The 20,205-nt window shown below is 36.8% G+C and overlaps 1 protein-coding gene across 1 annotated transcript in view; it reads left to right on the top strand.

Moving 5' to 3' along the window:
* ptcd2 (pentatricopeptide repeat domain 2) overlaps positions 1 to 20,205 on the top strand; it is a 42,417-nt gene that overhangs the window by 15,431 nt on the left and 6,781 nt on the right. The window contains exons 5-8 of the mRNA XM_073048330.1: positions 2,442 to 2,559; positions 8,727 to 8,805; positions 10,205 to 10,296; positions 11,010 to 11,123. Of these exons, the coding sequence (XP_072904431.1) occupies positions 2,442 to 2,559; positions 8,727 to 8,805; positions 10,205 to 10,296; positions 11,010 to 11,123 (403 nt within the window). The remainder of the gene's footprint in view (positions 1 to 2,441; positions 2,560 to 8,726; positions 8,806 to 10,204; positions 10,297 to 11,009; positions 11,124 to 20,205) is intronic.

The following is a 20,205-nucleotide window of genomic DNA, read 5'->3' as shown; positions in this document are numbered from 1 at the left end:
GCGTGTAATGCGGTAGTTGATCATTTCCTGACTGATCAGGGCATCAGAGGATGTGGCGAGAAGGCAGGTGTGTGGGGTTGAGAGGGCTCTGGGATCAGCCATGTTGGAATGGTGAAGCAGACTGGATGGGCTGAATGGCCTAATTCTGCTCCCATGTCTTATGGTCTTATGACTAAAAGGAAGAAGTGAAGTGTTGTGAGGCTGACCTGGTGTGGGATGAAGGTGTGGAGAGAATAGACAACCTAGAAAGCAAAATGCTGCGGATGCTCGAAATCTGAAGTAAAACTAGAAAGCACTGTATGAACTTGGCTGGGCAGGTTGTGTCTGTAGAGGGGGTGGATTGTGGGGGGAAAGAGAGAAACTGGTTTTGCTGGCGACAATATCTATAGGCCAATCACTGTTATCCATTGAAATTACTTTTTACAGATTGAGTTCTAAAAAGTAATCAAGTCCTCATCAGTCTTAAAAGAAGTCATCATCCCATCATTCTTTGGTTATGCAATTATACCTACATTATAAAAGCAATGCTTTTCTGGTGCCTAGATTACTCTGTAAATCTGGTAACGTGATAAGAAACAGCATGAAATACAGACTTGGGAAATATGTAACCATATGAGTATTAAGGTCCAATAAGGAGTGCAGTGATTTTTTTTCATGTCAACTTTAAGACAACTGTTGTGAAGTGATAGCCTCAGTAAATGAAACAAAAAACTTAATGAAACAAACAAAAAGAATTGATCATTCTTCATCAGAAAGCAAGCTATTTCTTCCAAACCTTGTGGTAACGGGGAAAAAATGCTGCATTGTTTCTGTTTTTCCTGACTCTCTCTTTGTAAAATCCTAGCTCCAACTGCCTTGTAGCTTTACACCACAGCTTCCAGATCCCAAAGCAAGCACCACAGCTGTGTGCCTAATAAATACTGCTGAGTAATTGCTCTGTGAAAGCTGAGAAGATCAATAGTCAATCTGTTTGTTTCCAGTGTTCAACAACTCCTGATGATACCCAGAAAAGCTCCAGTGTTGCTGGAAGGAGCATACTGAAGCAGTAGTCCTGTAGATTTTGCTGCTATCCATCTATTTATCTGTATATTTATCATCTATTTATTTATTTATGAAGGAAGGAAAGCTCTCTGTACTCCAGCCCAGGCTTATTCCTACAGTGAAGATGTGAAGATGCAAACACTGACGAAAATCTGATTGTCTGTCAGGGTCTTGTCAGAGTTGCAGGGAGTCCTTCCCTAATGGAGCTGTTGACTTTCTAATGGGATAACAATGAATAGTGCAATGGGGAAGCAGAAGTAAATTGTTGGACAGTTTCTAAGCCCTCCTCTCTAACCTCAACCTTTATTTCATCTAAAGTGATCATTTGAGCATGTCAGAACTGAAGATTCATCAAGTACAAATGAGAGGTTGAAATAAATCAGTTGCGTTAAGGTACACTGGACATTTTTTCTTCTTAGCAACACGGTAGCATGGTGGTTAGCACAATGCTTTACAGTAGCAGCAACCTGGCTTCTGACCATGACCATGTGGGTTTCTTCCGAGTACTCCAGTTTCCTCCCACAGTCCAAAGACATACTGGTTGGAAGATTAATTGGTCATTGTAAATTGTCCCATGATTAGGCTAGGATTAAATCGAGGGATTGCTGGCCAGCAAGACGTGGCTTAAAAGGCCTATTTCGCGCTGTCTGTCATTAAATAAATAAGCACATGAAAATAAATGATGGGCTATCTATTGGGTTGTCAGCCAGAACTGATCAGTAGCTTCCTGTCATGACAACAGTGGTGGGTTTGAAATTGAAATGGTGACAAACAATATAGTTTTGCAATTACCAACTATTTATGTTTGTGCCGGATTTTTGAAAGATTCATTCATCTGGTCCCACTAATCTTTTATTTTCCATGGTCCTGTAATTCTTTTTCACAATCCCTATTGAAAGTCACTGTTGTACAGTATCTGCTTCAAAATCCATTTTAGGAAAAGCATTGCCAATCATAACAAGTATTTTCCTGGGCCACTTGTCAATTACAGGTTTAGGTACTGGCCCATCCACACAGTTTCTCGTTCTCCTCTCTTGAGGAATTTGAACAACTTCCTGAAAGCTATTCTCTCATTGTTATTGATGTGAGAGCAAGCGCCTGAATTTCTCTTCTCTCCAAGTGATTAATGTCTATCATCCTTCCTGCAATTCCAGTAATTCTCTCATTGTCCAAATTCTGAAGAGCTAATTGTTTTGCTAAAGTGAGTAATATATTAAGTTCTTTAAAATACTGATAATTGTGTTGGTGTGAGGATAACATAATAACCTGAGTACAAAGTTAATCAGTTATATCATAAGCTAGAACAACAGTTGCTGGGAGTTTTAATAACTAATTTAGGCACTACCATTTTGTATAATTCTGTGCCATTAATATGAAGTACAATAATGGTTTACCAACAGATACCATGCTGAAAACAAAAACATGGCCTTTGGAGAATTTAAGTTTGGACCTCTGTTTGTAAGGCTGTGTTATGAATTGGGTCTTGAAGGAACTGCAGAAGAGATGGTGAAAGACCAGGTACATCTTTTTGACTAAGATCAATAGCTGTTTATTAGGAGAGATAACAGATAAATGGTGTTAACATAGAGTTCTTATACAGACAGGTAAAGAATCCTGCTGCATTTTAGAGTGATTGTCATTGATGTAATTCCTCTATGTATCAAAATAAAATCTAGCTTTCTGAAAATTATGATGTACATTTCCCTCAAAATTGAGACTGTGAGCCATTCATGGTCATAAATTTATACAGCATGAACATGGGCCCTTTAGCCCAACTTGTCCATACTGACCAAGGTGCCATCCTGAGGTACACAGGCAAAAGGGACTTAGACCCATATTTCTGTAAACCTTTCCTATCTTACTTATCCAAATTTCTTCTAAACTTTGTAATTATGCTTGCCTCAACCATTTCTATTACTATGAATAAGTAAAGCCAAAGATCTGTACCTTTTTATTTTAAGTGTTTTTCATTGTAGTTAAATTTGTTTGATAGACAAAACATGTTTGTCCTCTCACATCTGATATATCACTAATGAAGTATAACTGTATTTCAAATTCTCAGCCTGTTATCAACTCTAATGACAGATCTGGAACCAATTGTTCTATTATGACAGCTCTTTGTACACCATCATTGTATTATGTATTTACAATTTCAAATGGACATTTTGCTAAAATCTCTACAAATATAGGTGTAATGTTTGTAACTATCATAAGTGAAGCACACTCGGATTTTAGTAATATACTAAATTATTGGATTGTTGTAAATCCATTTCTTTTTTGCAACATTTCTTTAAAATAAAATGTTAAAGAGCATAACCTATTGCTTGTTAGAAGAGCAGAAAAATGTGTAAGGCAAGAGATTTCATACACAGTAGCAACTTGAATTTGTAAGGTACTTATAATATTAGTGACATCATAAGTACTGATAGGATGGCTAATGTCAGCAGTTCCAAAAGTTTATACCGTGTCAACTAGCTAGCTACATCAAGTCATGTAGGGTGACAACTTCTTTGTAAGAATCCTTGGTTTTCTGCATGTTGACTGATTTAGCCTACTGTGCGAGATCTGCCCTTCAGCATTCTCTTATGCATGTGGCCCAATGACATCAAGTAAAACCTACCTCTATAGGATTTCAGCTGCGCAAAACAACTCACTTCTATTTTGTAACCATTAGCTGTTTGAATTGACAAGGAAGTACTTTAACTCCATTGAAAGCAGTGGAGTCTAAAAAGAATTAATTTTTCTGCATGATTGTTAATGTGATACCTTTTCAGTCAATGGTTAGTTTAAAGTCACTGTGTCCTCCTTATGTGTACTTGTGTATAATAAGCTGTATGTGAAATAAAGATTTTTTTAAAGTATTGTGATCACTATATTGTGATAAAGGTTAAATGGTGATTTTCTCTCGATGGCCACTTTGTTAGTTACACCTGTACACCTGCTCATTAATGCAAATATCTAATCAGCCAATCATGTGGCAGCAACTCAACGCATAAAAGCATCCAGACATGGTCAAGAGGTTCAGATGTTGTTCAGACCAAAGATCGGAATGGGAAAGAAAATTTAGATGATGGAACAGATGGCTTCGTTGCCAAGTTTGCAGATGATATGAAGATTGGTGAAGGGGCAGGTAGTGTTGAGGAAACAGGTAGGATGCGGAAGGACTTTGACAGATTAGGAGAATGGGCAAGAAAATGGCAAATGAAATACAAAGTTTGTAATTGCATGGTCATGCACTTTGGCAGTAGAAATAAATGTGCAGACTAATTTGTAAACTGAGAGAAAATCCAGGAATCTGAGATGCAGAGGGACTTGGGAGTCCTTGTGCAGAACACCCTGTAGGTTAACTTGCAGGTTGAGTCGGTGGTGCGGAATGCAAATGCCATGTTAACATTTATTTCAAGAGGTCCAGAATACAAGAGCAAGGATGTGATGCTGAGGCTTTATAAGGCACTGGTGAGGCCTCACCTTGAGAATTGTGAACAGTTTTGTGCCCCTCATCTTAGGTTCACAAGGATGATTCCAGGAATGAAAAGGTTATTATATGCTCTGGGTCTGTACTCACTGGAATTCAGAAGGATGGGGGGTGAGGGGGGGGCGGAATCTCATTGAAATGAATGTTCAAAGGCCTAGAAAGAGTAGATATGGAAAGGATGTTTCCCATGGTGGGAAAGCCTAGGACAAGAGGGCACAGTCTTGGGATAGAGGGGCACCCTTTCAAAACAGAGATGTGGAGGAATTTCTTTAGCCAAAGGATGGTGAATTTGTGGAATTTGTTGCCACATGCAGCTGTGGAGGCCAGGTTGTTGTATTTAAGGCAGAGATTGATAGGTTCTTGATTGGACATGGCATCAAAGGTTACGGGAAGAAGACTGGGAACTCTAGTTGAGGAGGAGATAGGGAAAAAAAGGATCAGCCATGATTGAATGGCGGAGCAGACTCAGTGGACCAGATGGCCTAATTCCACTCGCATGTCTTACGGTCTTAAATATGAGAAAAGTGACTTTGACTGTGAAATGATTGTTGGTGCCTAAAAGGGAGGATTGAGGATTAGAAAGTGCTGATCTGCAAGTTTCATACAGTCTCCAGAGTTTACAGAGAATATTGGGAAAATCAATTAAGAAAAATCCAGTGTGCCTCAGTTCTGTGGTTAAAATTCCTTGTTAATGTTAGAGGAGAGTGGCCAGACTGGTTCAAGCTGACAGGAAGGCGATAGTAACACAAATAATTGGGCAATACAACAGTGGTGTGCAGAAGAGCATCTTTGAACACACATCGTTGAAACGATAAGTGATGAGCAATAGCAGCAGAAGACCACAAACGTACATGCAGTGGCCATTTTATTAGGTACAGGATGAATGTATTACCATGCTCAAGGAGAGCTTCCATTCTGTTATAATTAACTGGCTACTGAGTGTAGATGTTGGATCAATTCGCGCAGTGGTTCAGAAATGTATACCTGAGGTTGAATTCTAGTCACTTTTTATAGTAATACAATTTTTCTGTCAATGTCTTTGTAAATAAGCATGTTCAGTAAAAGTAAGGCAGCTTTATTTCAGTAAGTAATGGAGCACTACAAACAAGAAAGTTGAATTGAGTTGGAGGACAAACAAGATATTGCAGAAGGTCCCATAAATCTTGGCAGAAAAATACTGGTACCATCTAGGACTGGGTGTACAGGAATGGGTGGGAAGGACAGAACCCTTGGGTCTCACATCACTGGATTCAGGAAGTTATTACCCTTCAACCATGAGGCTCCTGAACAAGCTTGAATGACTTCACTCACCTCAACACTGAGCTGATTCCACAAGCTGTGGACTCACTTTCAGGGACTCTACAACACGTGTTCTCAGCTGTATCTGTCTATCATTTTTTGCATTTGCGCAGTTTGTGTTCTTTTGCATATTGTTTGTCAGTCTTTGTATGCAGTTTTTCATTGATTATGCACATTTCTTTGTTCCACTGGAAGAAATTGAATCTCAGGGTAATATATAGTGACATATAAGTACTTCGATAAATTTACTTTGAACTTTGGGTGGGGGAAAATGAGAAGAGATACTAACTGGTAGGGAGATGATACCTATTCATTATTATATTCTTGACAACAGGGGATCTGTCTATCTGCTGGTCAGGAAAAAGAACAAACCCTGACTAGCTGAGCTGTTTTTGCTGTGTACTTAAGTAATGCAATTACATAATTTAGAATAAAATTCAAAAGTGCTGTATTATGAACTGGACAGAATTAAATATCCTCGTGACTTACAAATTATATTCAGTGCAGCAAATGGGGCACGAGGTCAAGTTGAAGCCTAAAAAGCTAAGGTAATGAATGATAGTCTGAATACTATCTTTAAACTACTGCCCTAGCTTGTGTACCAGCTTGCATATCATGTAGTCAGCTAGGACACATTATTCATGGTCGACTCCAACGAATGGAGTGTCTCATCTTCAAAATGTAAAATTTAAGCATATTGGAGCATGGACCCTTTTCATAGATGAGAACTAGATAGATGTTGTTGCTGGATAAAATGATAGGGACAAAGGAGCATGAGGTCATTATAATAGGCATCGAACAGCCATGTTGAATTGTGGTTTAATGATCAGGTTGTGTATTACTTCATTTAAAACTAAACTCTATTCCTCGGAAGAGCCTATCAAATCCAGTTGAAATAGTTTATTTTGGTAGAAAAACAAGAGCAGAGCATTTTCAAAATGGTGAGACATTTGAACATCAACAGTTTTCAAAGGGAGTTGTGTGTGCTTGTAAATAAAACATAAAAGATACCAGCAGATTCAGCAAGCAATTAGGAAAATAAATAGCTTGTTGACCGTTAATTCAAAAGGATTTTGGTAAAGGAGTAAAGACAATTTAGTAAAAATTACTTAAGGAAGGGTTTGGTTTGATAGAGGGAATCCAATGAAGGTTCACCAGGTGTTTTTCTGGGATTGGAATTTTGTCCTAAGAGGAGAGATTAAGTAGGCTTGGCCAATACATGAGAAGTGATCTTATTGAAGTTATACAGTTCATATGGGAGTAGGCAGGATTGATGAAGAGGAGGTATTTTTCCTGGCTGGCCAGCATAGGGAATTGCAGTCTCAAATGGTGAGACTATGGGAACAAAGAAGAGAAGACATGTATTTGCTTGGGAACGGAGAATTTCTCTACCCAAGAGAACTGCAGAGACCCAGGCAATGAGTATATCCAAGACTGCCTAAATCCTGCTACTACCTATAGTAGCAGAGGAAAGATCCTCTTGCTAAGAGCCACTTTGTCACTTTATCATTTCTTGTCAGATACCTTATGTTCAGATACTCCTGCTCCTGGTGTCATTTTATGTACATACAATCAGTCTATGTACATAATGCTAACCTTATGTATGTACAACCACACTTGGCAGTTATTTGTATATTCTGTTTCATAGGATTGCTTTTGTTGTGTTTTTCAATGCTTATTGTGTTTTAATGCTATTTGTTCTCCTTTACACTTGCATACTGAAGAATGACAATAAACTATCTTGAATTAAAAGAAATCAATAGATGTTTTTATTTCAAGCACTATTGGTTAATTAGAGAAAGTAGCAGCAAAATAAAAGATCAACTGTGATTTTATTAAATAGTGGGAAAAACAGAAGATGCTGATTGGTTTCTTCCTTAGTTCTATTTTGTATGTGACGGAAAATATTTTGAATCGATCATCCCTATTAGAATTTGAATATGATATGAACTGAAATATAATTTTTCAGGAAGTTGTGCAATCTTCTGTGAAATTTAATCTCTTTGAAAGAATACACGCTGTCTTTCACAGCAAGAGGTTATCCAGAGAATCGTAGAAACACTTCAAGGATACCCCAGGGAAACTCTTTCAAAAGATACGTCGCTACTGACTTGTAGATATCCCAGCCATGATTTTTCAAAATGGAGAACGAGCATTCAGAGTGACACGTCCATTTGTTGGAAGCTTGTGGAAGCCCTGCAAAATTTGGCAGAAGGAGGTCACAGTCTCTCCCATTCTCCTCACATATTTGCCAAATCAAGCTCCTCCCACCCCAACTGCAACAGATTCTGTAGATCCCACATTGGCCCCTGCAGCCACCTCTGGCCCACAGAACTGGATTAGAAGGCAAAGTCAATCTCAGCTCTGAGGCCCTGCTTAAAGGGGATAGTAGCTTTAGCACACAACCAGCCAAAGGATTTCCAGGCAAGTTAATCCTCACTGCGGGCATGAGAACATCATAAGGGTCCTACTGTTCATCAACTGATAAGGTGAAATACCACTGAACTTTGGTCCAGACAATGATTCTTGACCCAAAATGTTAACTATCTCTTTCTCTTCATAGATGCTGTGCGCTAAGTTCCTGCAGCAGCTAGTTTTAAAAAAATAATTATTATTTTTCTTTAGTGCTTGATTAGCTGTGCTCTATATTAATTTATTCCACAATCGCTGCCTTGGAAAATCAGCTAGCCTTTAATTATATTTGGCAAAATGTCCCAACATTACCTCACCATGATATCAGGGATACCTTTATTGAACTATAAACCAGATAGTCTTGTTTCCCTTCTCAAATTTGTAATTTGTTCAGTATCTTTCATTCAAAATGTTCCTTTCGTAATCTCTGGTCCAGAGTGTTGTACCTGTGGATGTTATTCCTATGGAATCCTATAGATGACACTTTTCTGTTTTTTAGAATCTGAAGGGTTTCTTCAATGATTCAACTTCATTCAACATTTTGATGGACATGCTGTTCATGAAGGAAAGCTATGAGCGTAAGTGAGCATTTGGGGGGGAAATAGATTGCATGCTATATTCTGATCAAAGGATTTTGTAGGTAACCATGGATTATTATTTTGTTAGTGGGCTCATTCCACCATTGTCCTTCCAGTATGAAAAGTAAAGCTAATTGTTCAAATTAATAGTAGAACATTGAATATTAAACTAGCAATTTCCTAAGTAATATCAGACCCTGTAGTCGACGTTTGTACTAACAAAAGTTAGCTTAAACAATGAAAAAATGCATATCCTGAAAAGCATATGAATAAGCAGGCTACTTATTTCCTCCAGGTTGTGGCTCAATGATTATAACCAACTACCTGCAGTAGTCTTCCTACTGAAGGATCTCGGCCTGAAACATTGACTGTTCTCTCTTCCATATATGCTGTCTAGCTTGCTGCATTTTGTGTGCATTACTTGGATTTCCAGCACCGCAGATTGCTTCAGTAATCTTCTTCCCCTTTACTTGCCACATGTCTATTTCTTACCTGCCGTAATGTTCCCCTTTATTTATCATGTCTTTTTTACCACCGTATCATATTCAGACTTTCCTTCCACTACAGTTTGAAGAAGAGAAATCAAAAGTCTTTATGACCCAATGAGAGAGGGGGAGAAAATACTATTCTCATTCAAGTGGCCACATACTTTTAAACAGTCCTGGATTCCCCATGTTCACCTGCCAAGTCCAGTCTGCGACCTATGCATCTAAATTAAGTCCCCTCTCTCTCTTCTAAAATACAGCAGGTACATGCCTAGCCTGTCTAAACTTTCCTAATAAAACAATTTGGCCATTCCAGATATTGATCTAGTAAACCACCTGTAAATTGCTTCTAGTGTGCTAGCATTTTTTCTTTTAAAAATAAGAGTCCAAATATATATAATTACTAATTTCCTAATTACTTGCTGTACCTTCATTCTAGCTTTAATGCAGCATGCTACCCAGGTCCATCTGCATTTCAAAGCGCTGTAGTCCCTCACCAATTAAATAATGTGCCCCTATTGCCAAAATGGATAATTCACATTGTCCTACATGAAATTCCAGTTTGGTCTAGTAATAAATGCACCTCTTCGTCTTCCGATCTACTGTATTCCATTCTGCGTTCGTGATGTAGCATCTATATTGGTGAAATTGGGTGCGGACTAGACCACTGTTTTGTGGTGCTCTGTCCCCAATAATCATCTTGTTTATAACTCCACTTCCCACTATTACACTGATCTGTCCTCTGCTTTTTCTGCTATGGAGAGGCCAAGTACAAATTGAAGGAATAACATCTCATACTCTGCTGCGATGTTGTGTGATTCTAATGTGTTAAAACTAAAATGTATTAGTTTTTATACTTGTGTCAGGGTTAATTCATTAATTTCTGTCCATGTGTTTCTATGTTATTTGAGTAGGTGCCTTGGGAGTGCTATTGGAAATGAAAAATCAGGAAATAAGATTTAATAAAGACACCTACACATTGGCATTTGCTATCTGTTACAAGCTGGTAAGTAATTTGTAAATTCATCTTACAGTTCCCACTTCAAATCCGTTGCCATACCATGAAGAAATGTCAGTCAGATTTGTGCTGAAGTTGTTGCCAACTGGTTGTGGAGATGAAAAACTGCAAGGAAGTACTTAATCCAAAGGAATATAAAGACAGAAAGATTGGTTAAAAAGCACGAGGCATTTTCATGTAGAATTTGTATAAGATTGAATAAAGAAACAACTGATGCATTTAAGATATTCTTGTTGTGTAGGAAAGCTCCTACACAAAGCTCAGTCTGAGTCTGACTTACTGCATCCTGACTTCTGTGCTGTTTAAAATCAGCCATAACAAATGTGAAATTGTAGCTTCGAGTTGAATTCTTCTGAATTTCTTAGAAATCAAGATGCTAGATATTTGCCAATTGCCCAGATTTAAACACTATTCCTTATGTTATTGGTATTTGTATCTGAAACATAGCCCTATTAAGGTATGATTTTTCTTCTTAATCAAATGCCTTCATTTGTTTTTTTTTATGCTATATGTTTGTATAACTTTGAACAGCTGCTTAACCTTTCAATATATAATTGCTTATACTTAACTTTTAGCCAAGCATACACAGTTGAGCTAAGAAGTAATATGACTCTCCTCATGGGGTGGGGAAGCTAGGCAGATATGGGGCTGATGGCTGAAATTTTGTTTTCTGCTGAAACATCTGAACGTTGCTCACACAGAATACGATTGAATCCTACAAGTTCTGCACTGCGTTGTTAGAAGAACTATTGACAAGTGGCAGTTTTGTCCCCCGTCATGCATTCTGCTTTGCAGTAGCATTTACAATCAAACAGGTATGGATCTTCTACTCACTTTAACAGCACTGAAGTTCTACTGAATAAATTGGTTGAGGCTGTTGTGTAATCTGAAATGCAGATTTCAGGAACTGCAAACCATTTCCGCTTGACATTCTATTGTTCTGCTGTCACTGACATTCTGGGCATTGTCGTTGACCAGGGCTAACCAAATAGATGTCATTGCCACAAAAGCAGGTAAGAAGTTGGGGGGGGGGGTAGTGATTTTTCTTTTACTTGAAGACCCTTGCATATCTTACAAAGTACATTACGAGCTATTAAACTCCTATCTTGTAGCAGTTTTAACAACATCTTAGATGGCCAAGGTCATTTGGGACAAATCAGCCTTTCTGAGATGGGCACCTCAACCATCATCTTAAACATTACTCCATCAGATACTTTTGCAATATTGTCACAGTTTACAAAAGTGAACTGCAGTAATTCAGCAAATCTTTTAACAGCTCCTTCAAAGCCCATGACTACCTCAAATTTCATCTCCATCTCCCACACCATCATGATTTAGAAATATATTCTCTGGAATATTGTGCACAGGTCTGGTCTATCTACCCAAGGAAGGATAAACTTGCAAAACAGATTGCAGCAAAGGTTTGTCTGGTTGATTTGTAGGATGGTGGGTTTGTCATTCTGCAGGCTGGACACTTGCTGTCTGGAGTTTTGAAGAATGCGAGGTGATCTACTGGAAGTATACAAAGTTCATATGAACCTTGGCAGGATAAATGCACAGATGATAATTCCCTGGGGGAAAATAAAGCAAGTCCGCAGGTGCTGGAAGCTAAGGGTCTGCATGGAACTACTGAAATTTCAGTCCAGGATCTGCATGAATTCCTGGTAGTTGTTGAGGTTATCTGTGGGCCACGGTTTCAAAATATGATATCAGAAATTGGGCGCTGAGGCAAAAGGAATATTTGGTTTTACCTGAAGTGCATTAGACCACTTTGGAATTCTATATCATGGGGGTTGTGGAGGCTTAGTTACTGAGTAGATTAAAGAGGGGGATGGCTAGATCTTTAGACATCAGACCATAAGATATAGGAGAAGGATTAAGCCATTTGGCCCATCGAGTCTGCTCCACCGTTTCATCATAGCTGATACATTTGCCCTCTCAGCCGGAATTTCTTACCTTCTCCATGTCCTTTCATCCCCTGACTAATAAAACGACAAGATATAGGAGCAGAATTGGGCCGTTTGGCTGAATTATTGAAGTTGAGGGATATTCCTGATTTTAAATTCTTGGGCTACTCTACCCAACACATATTGAAAGTTTTATTGCCAAAAGGATAGAAATAGGTGGCTTTATATTTCCAGGAGACAATGATGGACAGCAAATCCTGTTCCTGTCATGATAGCCAGATCTTGAAAGCTATTTTGTTTCATTGAATAAAAATATTTCTTCTTTCTTCATTCCCCTGATTTGCCCCTCTATTCTGTGCAGTACCAGGTGAATGAAAACATGGCAGTTTGATTATACAGTTAATATAAGCACACCAAGGCACAATTTGAGAAAAATATAATGAGCTGAAGTTACACTGGTCTGGGAACTACAACAGGAATAGATTTGAGCTTAGCCCTTGTCCTTACCTACAGTCAGATGACATGCCACAGATGCACAAGTAAGAGTGGCTTTCCTTAAAGAAAAGTATAAAATTGGGACATTACAGCTGATTACACAGCCAGCATTTTGAACCAGCGAGTTGTCTTTGAAGTGATAGAAGTGGGACACTTCTAAGTGCTTTAGAAATTGTCAAGAAGACTGACTTCCAAAACTGTTTTAATATAGAACATGACCAGAACATATGTGTCAGTGTAGCTATCTCAGTTTTACATCTATCACAATACTTGTCAACATTGGGAAATATTTTAGAAAGTCTCTCCTTCGTCAAATGGTAACGATGTACAATTTTAAATTGAATCAGTGAATGACTAGCACAGATCGAAGAAAAGTTATCCAGCTTCAGAATCCGTGTCCAATCCTCCCATATAAAAGTCAAATTGAGTTCCTTCTCCCAATCCTTTTAATCTTAAGTTAAGGATGCTTATCCCATTGTAATAATAAATTATAAATTCTTCCAATAGAACCTTTCATCGAGGGTTCATATTCATAATAGTATCTAACAAGTCAGCCTTCAATATATAAGGAAAATTACTTAAATATTTTTGTAAAAAATGTCTAACTTGAAGATATTGTAAAAAGTGTGAATATGAAAGAGAATACTTATCGACTAATTGTTCAAAAGACATCAATCTGCCTTCTTTAAATAAATCCAAAAAATAATTAATACCTTTATTTTTCCAAAGTAAAAAAAAATTGGATCACTCCAGGAAGGTTTAAAAAAGTAATTACGATAAATTATACTACAAAGTTTAAATTTTTTAAGATTAAAAAAAATTGCAGAACTGGAGCCAAATTTGTAAAGAGTGCTTAACCACAGGATATAGGTTTAAATTAGCAACTTTAGCTAATTGTATAGGTAGAGCAACTCCTAATAACGAAGTTAAATAAAACTGTTTCATAGCTCTCAGTTCCAGGTCTACCCAAATTGGCCGATCATTCCTATTACCCCAATATAACCAAAAGGACAAATACCACAAATTAACAGCCCAATAATACAAACCCCATTTCCAGAAAAGTTGGGATATTTTCCAAAATGCAATAAAAACAAAAATATGTGATATGTTAATTCACGTGAACCTTTATTTAACTGACAAAAGTACAAAGATTTTCAATAGTTTTACTGACCAACTTAATTGTATTTTGTAAATATACACAAATTTAGAATTTGATGGCTGCAACACACTCAACAAAAGTTGGGACAGAGTTAAAATAAGATTGAAAAGTGCACAGAATATTCAAATAACATCGGTTTGGAAGACTCCCATTAAGCAGGCTAATTGGTAGCAGGTGAGGTATCATGACTGGGTATAAATGTAGCATCCATCAAAAGCTCAGTCTTTGCAAGCAAGGATGGGTCGTGGCTCACCCCTTTGTGCCAAAATTCGTGAGAGAATTGTTAGTCAGTTCAAAAGGAACATTTCCCAACGCAAGATTGCAGAGAATTTAGGTCTTCCAACATCTACAGTACATAATATTGTGAAAAGATTCAGAGAATTCAGAGACACCTCAGTGCGTAAAGGGCAAGGTCAGAAACCACTGTTGAATGCGCGTGATCTTCAAGCCCTCAGGCGGCACTGCCTAAAACAATTATAGCCACCTGGGCTCGGGAGTACTTCGGAAAACCATTGTCACTTAACACAGTCCGTCGCTGCATCCAGAAATGCAACTTGAAACTGTATTACACAAGGAGGAAGCCATATATCAACTCTATGCAGAAACACCGGCGAGTTCTCTGGGCCCGAGCTCATCTCAGATGGACCGAAAGACTGTGGAACCGTGTGCTGTGGTCAGATGAGTCCACATTTCAGCTAGTTTTCAGAAAAAACGGGCGTCGAGTTCTCCGTGCCAAAGATGAAAACAACCATCCTGATTGTTATCAGTGAAAGGTGCAAAAGCCAGCATCTGTGATGGTATGGGGGTGCATCAGTGCCCACGGCATGGGTGAGTTGCATGTATGTGAAGGTACCATTGACTCTGAGGCGTATATTAGGATTTTAGAGAGACATGTTGCCATCAAGGCGACGTCTCTTCCCGGGACGTCCATGCTTATTTCAGCAGGACAATGCCAGACCACATTCTGCACGGGCTACAACAGCGTGGCTTTGTAGACACAGAGTGCGTGTGCTTGACTGACCTGCTGCCAGTCCAGATCTATCTCCTATTGAAAATGTATGGCGCATCATGAAGAGGAGGATCAGACAACGGAGACCACGGATTGTTGAACAGCTGAAGTCTTATATCAATCAAGAATGGACAAAATTTCCAATTGCAAATCTAAAAACGATTAAAAAGTGTTATTAAAAGGAAACGTGATGTAACACAATGGGAAACATGCCTCTGTCCCAACTTTTGTTGAGTGTGTTGCAGCCATTAAATTCTAAATTTGTGTATATTTACAAAATACAATTAAGTTGGTCAGTAAAACTATTGAAAATCTTTTCTTTGTACTTTTGTCAGTTAAATAAAGGTTCACATAAATTAACATCACAGATTTTTGTTTTTATTGCATTTTGGAAAATACCCCAACTTTTCTGGAAATGGGGTTTGTACATTCTTAGATTAGGCAAAGCGAGACCTCCATCCTTTTTCAACTTTTGCAAATGACATTTACCAATTCTTGGTCTTTTATTTTGCCAAATAAAACATAGAATAATAGAATCAATCCGATCAAAAAACTTCTTAGTCAAAAAAACAGGAATATTCTGAAATAAATATAAAAATTTTGGTAAAATCATCATTTTAACTACATGAATATGACCAACAAGTGAAAATGTAAGTGGGCTCCATCTACTAAATGAGTACTTCATAGAGTCCACTAAAGGAGGAAAATTGGCTTTATAAAGATCCTTATATTTTTTAGTAATTATAACACCGAAATATCTAAAAGAGTCCGTAACTTTAAAAGGAATCATATATGGAGACAAATTCATTTAAAGGAAGTAATTCACTTTTACTAAAATTTATTTTATATCCTGAAAAGTCTCCAAATTTGTCAAATAATTTTAGCAAAGCAGGAATAGATTCTTCAGGCTTAGATATATATACCAATAAATCATCAGCGTAAAGAGAGATCTTGTGCATGGTCTCATTCACAAAAATCCCATGAATATTTTTCTCATGAAAATCCCATGAATATTTTTGGAAGAGCAATAGCAAAGGGTTCTAATATTAAGTTAAATAACAAAGGACTTAATAGATAACCTTGTCCCCTGTGATAACTGAAAAATGGAGACCTACAGTTATTAGTGACAACAGTAGCAATAGGAGATTTATATATCATTTTAATCCAATTATTAAAATTAATACCAAAACCAAATTTTTCTAAAACATTAGATAAATATTTCCATTCGACTCGATCAAATGCTTTTTCAGCATCCAAAGATACAACGCATTGTGGAGTTTTAGAAGAAGGCGAATATATAATGTTAAATAATTTCCAAACATTTGAAAAAGAATAACCACCCTTTATAAAGCTTGTTTAATCTTTAAAAATGATTTTACCCAAAATACTATCCAACTGATTGGCCATTATCTTTGAGAGAATCTTAGCATCAACATTCAATAATGAAATAGGTCTGTATGAGGCACAATCAGTAGGATCTTTATCCTTTTTGAGAATTAAAGAAATATAAGCTTCATAGAAAGTAGAGGGTAAATCACTTTTCACAAAAGAATCTTTAAACATCTCCAACATATATGGAGAAAGCAATTTTCCAAATTTTTTATAAAATTTTACAGGATAACCATCAAGTCCCGGGGCCTTACCAGATTGCATTGAAAAAATAGCTTTATGAATTTCAGATTCAGTAATTAGGGCACCAAGAGATTTTTGCTCCTCAGCAGAAATTTTAGGAAAAGCAATCTTTTGTAAAAAAAAAAAGCAAGCAATCATTCCAGAAGAGTCTACTGGACATAGAGATTTATAAAGTTCAGTATAAGAATCTTGAAAAATCTTATTAATTTCTTCATATTCCTGAGCCCGGAATATTCCTTTCTACAAATTTTCAAAATTTGCCTTTTAGCTCCAGCCGTTTTTAATTGAGATGTAAGTAGTTTATTATTTTTATCTCCAAACATATAAAATTGGCTCTTTAACTTAAGTAGATAACCTTAAATTGGATGAGTTAATAATAGGTTATATTGTGATTGAAGTTCCACCCTTTTTTAAATAAGTCAATATTAGGGGAAGTCGCATAGATATTATCTAAATCTTTAATTTGTTTTGAAATTTTATCTAATTCTGCTTTAGTCTTTTTTTTAACGTTTAGCTGAATAAGAAATAATCTGACCACGTAAAAATGCTTTGAATGTATCCCTATAATTAATTTGGAATTACCTCCTATATCATTAAAAAGAAAAAATTCTTTTATCTGGCTTTCAATAAAACTGATAAAATCAGAGTTTCGCAATAAAGTCTGAGATATGCGCCATGGTAGACAGGCAAAAATGACATCATCAAATTCAAAGGACAAACTCAAAGGCACATGATCAGATATAGCAATAGCGTCATATTCACAGTTTTTAACATTAAGCAAAAGGCGGGAATCAATTATAACATAATCAATCCTTGAATATTTTTTACAAACGTGAAAAAAAGGAATATTCTGTTATCAGGGTGTAAATGCCTCCATAATTTGATCAACCCAAAATCAGTCCAAAAGGAGTTAATAACTGATGCAGAATGATTTGAAAGTTGCTGATTAGTTGAGCTCTTGTCAATCATAGGATTTAAACAACAGTTAAAATCCCCACCCAATATCAACATATAGTCATTTAAATCTGGCAATAAAGCAAATACTTTTTTAAAAAAAGAAGGATCATCTAAATTAGGACCATACAAATTGACCAAAACAACCTTTCTATTACAAATCACTTCTTTAACAATTAAAAATCTACCATTAGAATCTGATTCAATATCCTCTTGAGTAAATATATTAGATTTAATGAAGATAGATACGCCCTTAGTTTTGCTCTGAGAAGTAGCATGGAGCTGTATTCCATCCCACCAGCAAAAAAATCTGTTTTGGTTTCCCACCCTGATATGCGTCTCCTGAGCAAAAATTATATCAGGTTGGAATCGAATAATAATTTTAAAAGTCTTTTTTCGTTTTAATAGGATGATTCCAACCACGTACATTCCAACTTATTACATTAATCCATTTAACTTCCATACTATAATTTTATTCCAATTTACTTTATACATGCGCAGAACACATACCAATACGGGATTATCAAAGATGGCGGTAATGAAGAATACAACCATATAGAAAATATGCATGCTCTGGAACCACCCAATGGGAAAAAACTCCTAACTCTAAACCCACCCACCCTCCCAAAAGTCCGAAAAAAAAGGCAAGCGAACTAAGATAGATGCGAAGCCATGGGCTGCTCTGTCGGACTCGTCTCTCCCTCTCCCCACCCCCCCCCCCCCCCCCAAGCCAGTACACAAAAAAAATAAAATGACCTTGCAAGAAAGACAGTAACGTCTTGACAAAGGAGAGTGTTTACATTCCATCATGTATTAAACAAAAATGAACCAAAATAATATAATTTCTTAGAGAAAAACCAGCGCCATCTTAAGTTTAGCTTTAAATCCCTAAGAAAACTTTAAATTTGGTTATAGGACGCTATAATAAAACAGATTTTAAAATAAAGGTTAATAGTATATTTAACCGAACTAAATTTACAAAAATATTAATTAGTAATATCATAGTAACTAAACCCTCCCAGATATATATAAAAAGAAACCTTATCAGTAGGAAAAAAACTACCAGTTAGTAAGTTAAGAAACAACAAAAAAACCATCAAACCAAATACTAGATAAAAGGAACAAATCCTTTTATCCTCTTTTCTCAGTCAAATATGTAATTAACCATTTAAACAAACTTGAACCGTAAATCTTCTTTCCAAAAAAAATCTAGTAGGATGTAATGATGTGCAGGTTTTCTTATCTTCTTTTATTAATCTCTCAATGAAATATCTAAATCGCCTTCATGTATCTTTTTGAAATGTGAGTAATATACAGATAATCAAACAGCTTTTCAGATAGTTCATTCAGTAGTATCATCAGTGGCGGTGGCAGGTATAGCCTGAACAAAATCCAGCGCGACTTTTGGGTCAAAGAAAGTACGTGTGGAAGAATTAGGAGGAAAAACTTATATTTTTGTCGGGTAACTCAAAGAGGGAAATAGTTTCTTATTATATGCTTGTTTCATTACTAAAGCAAATCTTGATCTTTGTTCCATTACTTCTTTCGGATAATCTTCATAAAAACGGAGCTCAGACTCGTTGAATCTGAAAACTGTCTGTTTTCTTGCCTGTTGCATTATTTGATCTTTAATTTTAAATTGATGAAAACAAACCAAAATATATCTTGGTCTGTTTGAATTTCTAAATTTCAAAGTGGACAGTCTGTATGCTCTTTCAATAGCAGGCGGCTGTGATAAAATAGTCGGAAATAAATCATGAAAGAGCTGACCAAAGTAAACCGTTAAGTCTCCATTTTCAGCTCCTTCTTGCAATCCAACGATTCATATGTTGTTTCGGCGAGACCTAGTTTCTAGGTCAATAATCTTATTATGATGTTTTTCCAAACGGGTTGTAGTTTCAGACAGTTTTTGCTTAGTTGACTTCAATTCCTCTTCATGTTTAGTAACTTGAGTTTCCACACCTTTTAAGTTTTCCCAGAAATAACTTCATTTCATTATTATTCTTTTCCAGTTGATCTTTAATTGCCTTATTCTGATCTTGAATTGAATTCAGTGTCCGAGCGATATCTTCAGCCCATGATGGCATTTCATCAGATCTTTCCTTCGGCATCTTTCCTTTTCCATTACCTTTGTCAGTAGGTTCATGCGGATTCTTCCCACTTCTCGTAGACATAGACATAGTACTCCCCTATTTTTAATCAGCAATTAAAAATTTTAAATTCAAAATTTAAGCTGGGGGGAGAGAGAAAACTAAGAGCAGCACAAAATCACTGCTACTCCATCGACAGACAGACAGGCAGTCTCATCCTGGTCAAAGTTTCTGTTACTGTCAATAGTTAAGTGAGTAGAATATGAACTGATCTCCAAAAGTCATAAAGTTAAAGATGAAACATTCCTTTCAACATTTTGAGCAAGATTAATGTGTTATTTCTGTTTTGTACAATTTTAGAGTGGGAAAAAAAGGAAAGGAGCACCATCAAAAGTTTGGGCACCCCAAGAGATTTGAGCTCTCAGATAACTTTTACCAAGGTCTCAGAACTTAATTAGCTTGTTAGGGCTTTGGCTTGTTCACAGTCATCGTTAGGAAAGGCCAGGTTATGCAAATTTCAAATCTTTATAAATACCCTGACTCCTCAAACCCTGTCCCAATAATCAGCAGCCATGGGCTCCTCTAAGCAGCTGCGGAGTACTCTGAAAATTAAAATAAATGATGCCCACAAAGTAGGAGGAGGCTATAAGA

This window comes from Hemitrygon akajei, chromosome 6 (genome assembly GCF_048418815.1).
Source record: "Hemitrygon akajei chromosome 6, sHemAka1.3, whole genome shotgun sequence".
Classification (NCBI taxonomy): Eukaryota; Metazoa; Chordata; class Chondrichthyes; order Myliobatiformes; family Dasyatidae; genus Hemitrygon; species Hemitrygon akajei.
Note: the sequence above shows the minus strand (reverse complement) of the source record. Positions and strands in the feature narration are given on the sequence as shown.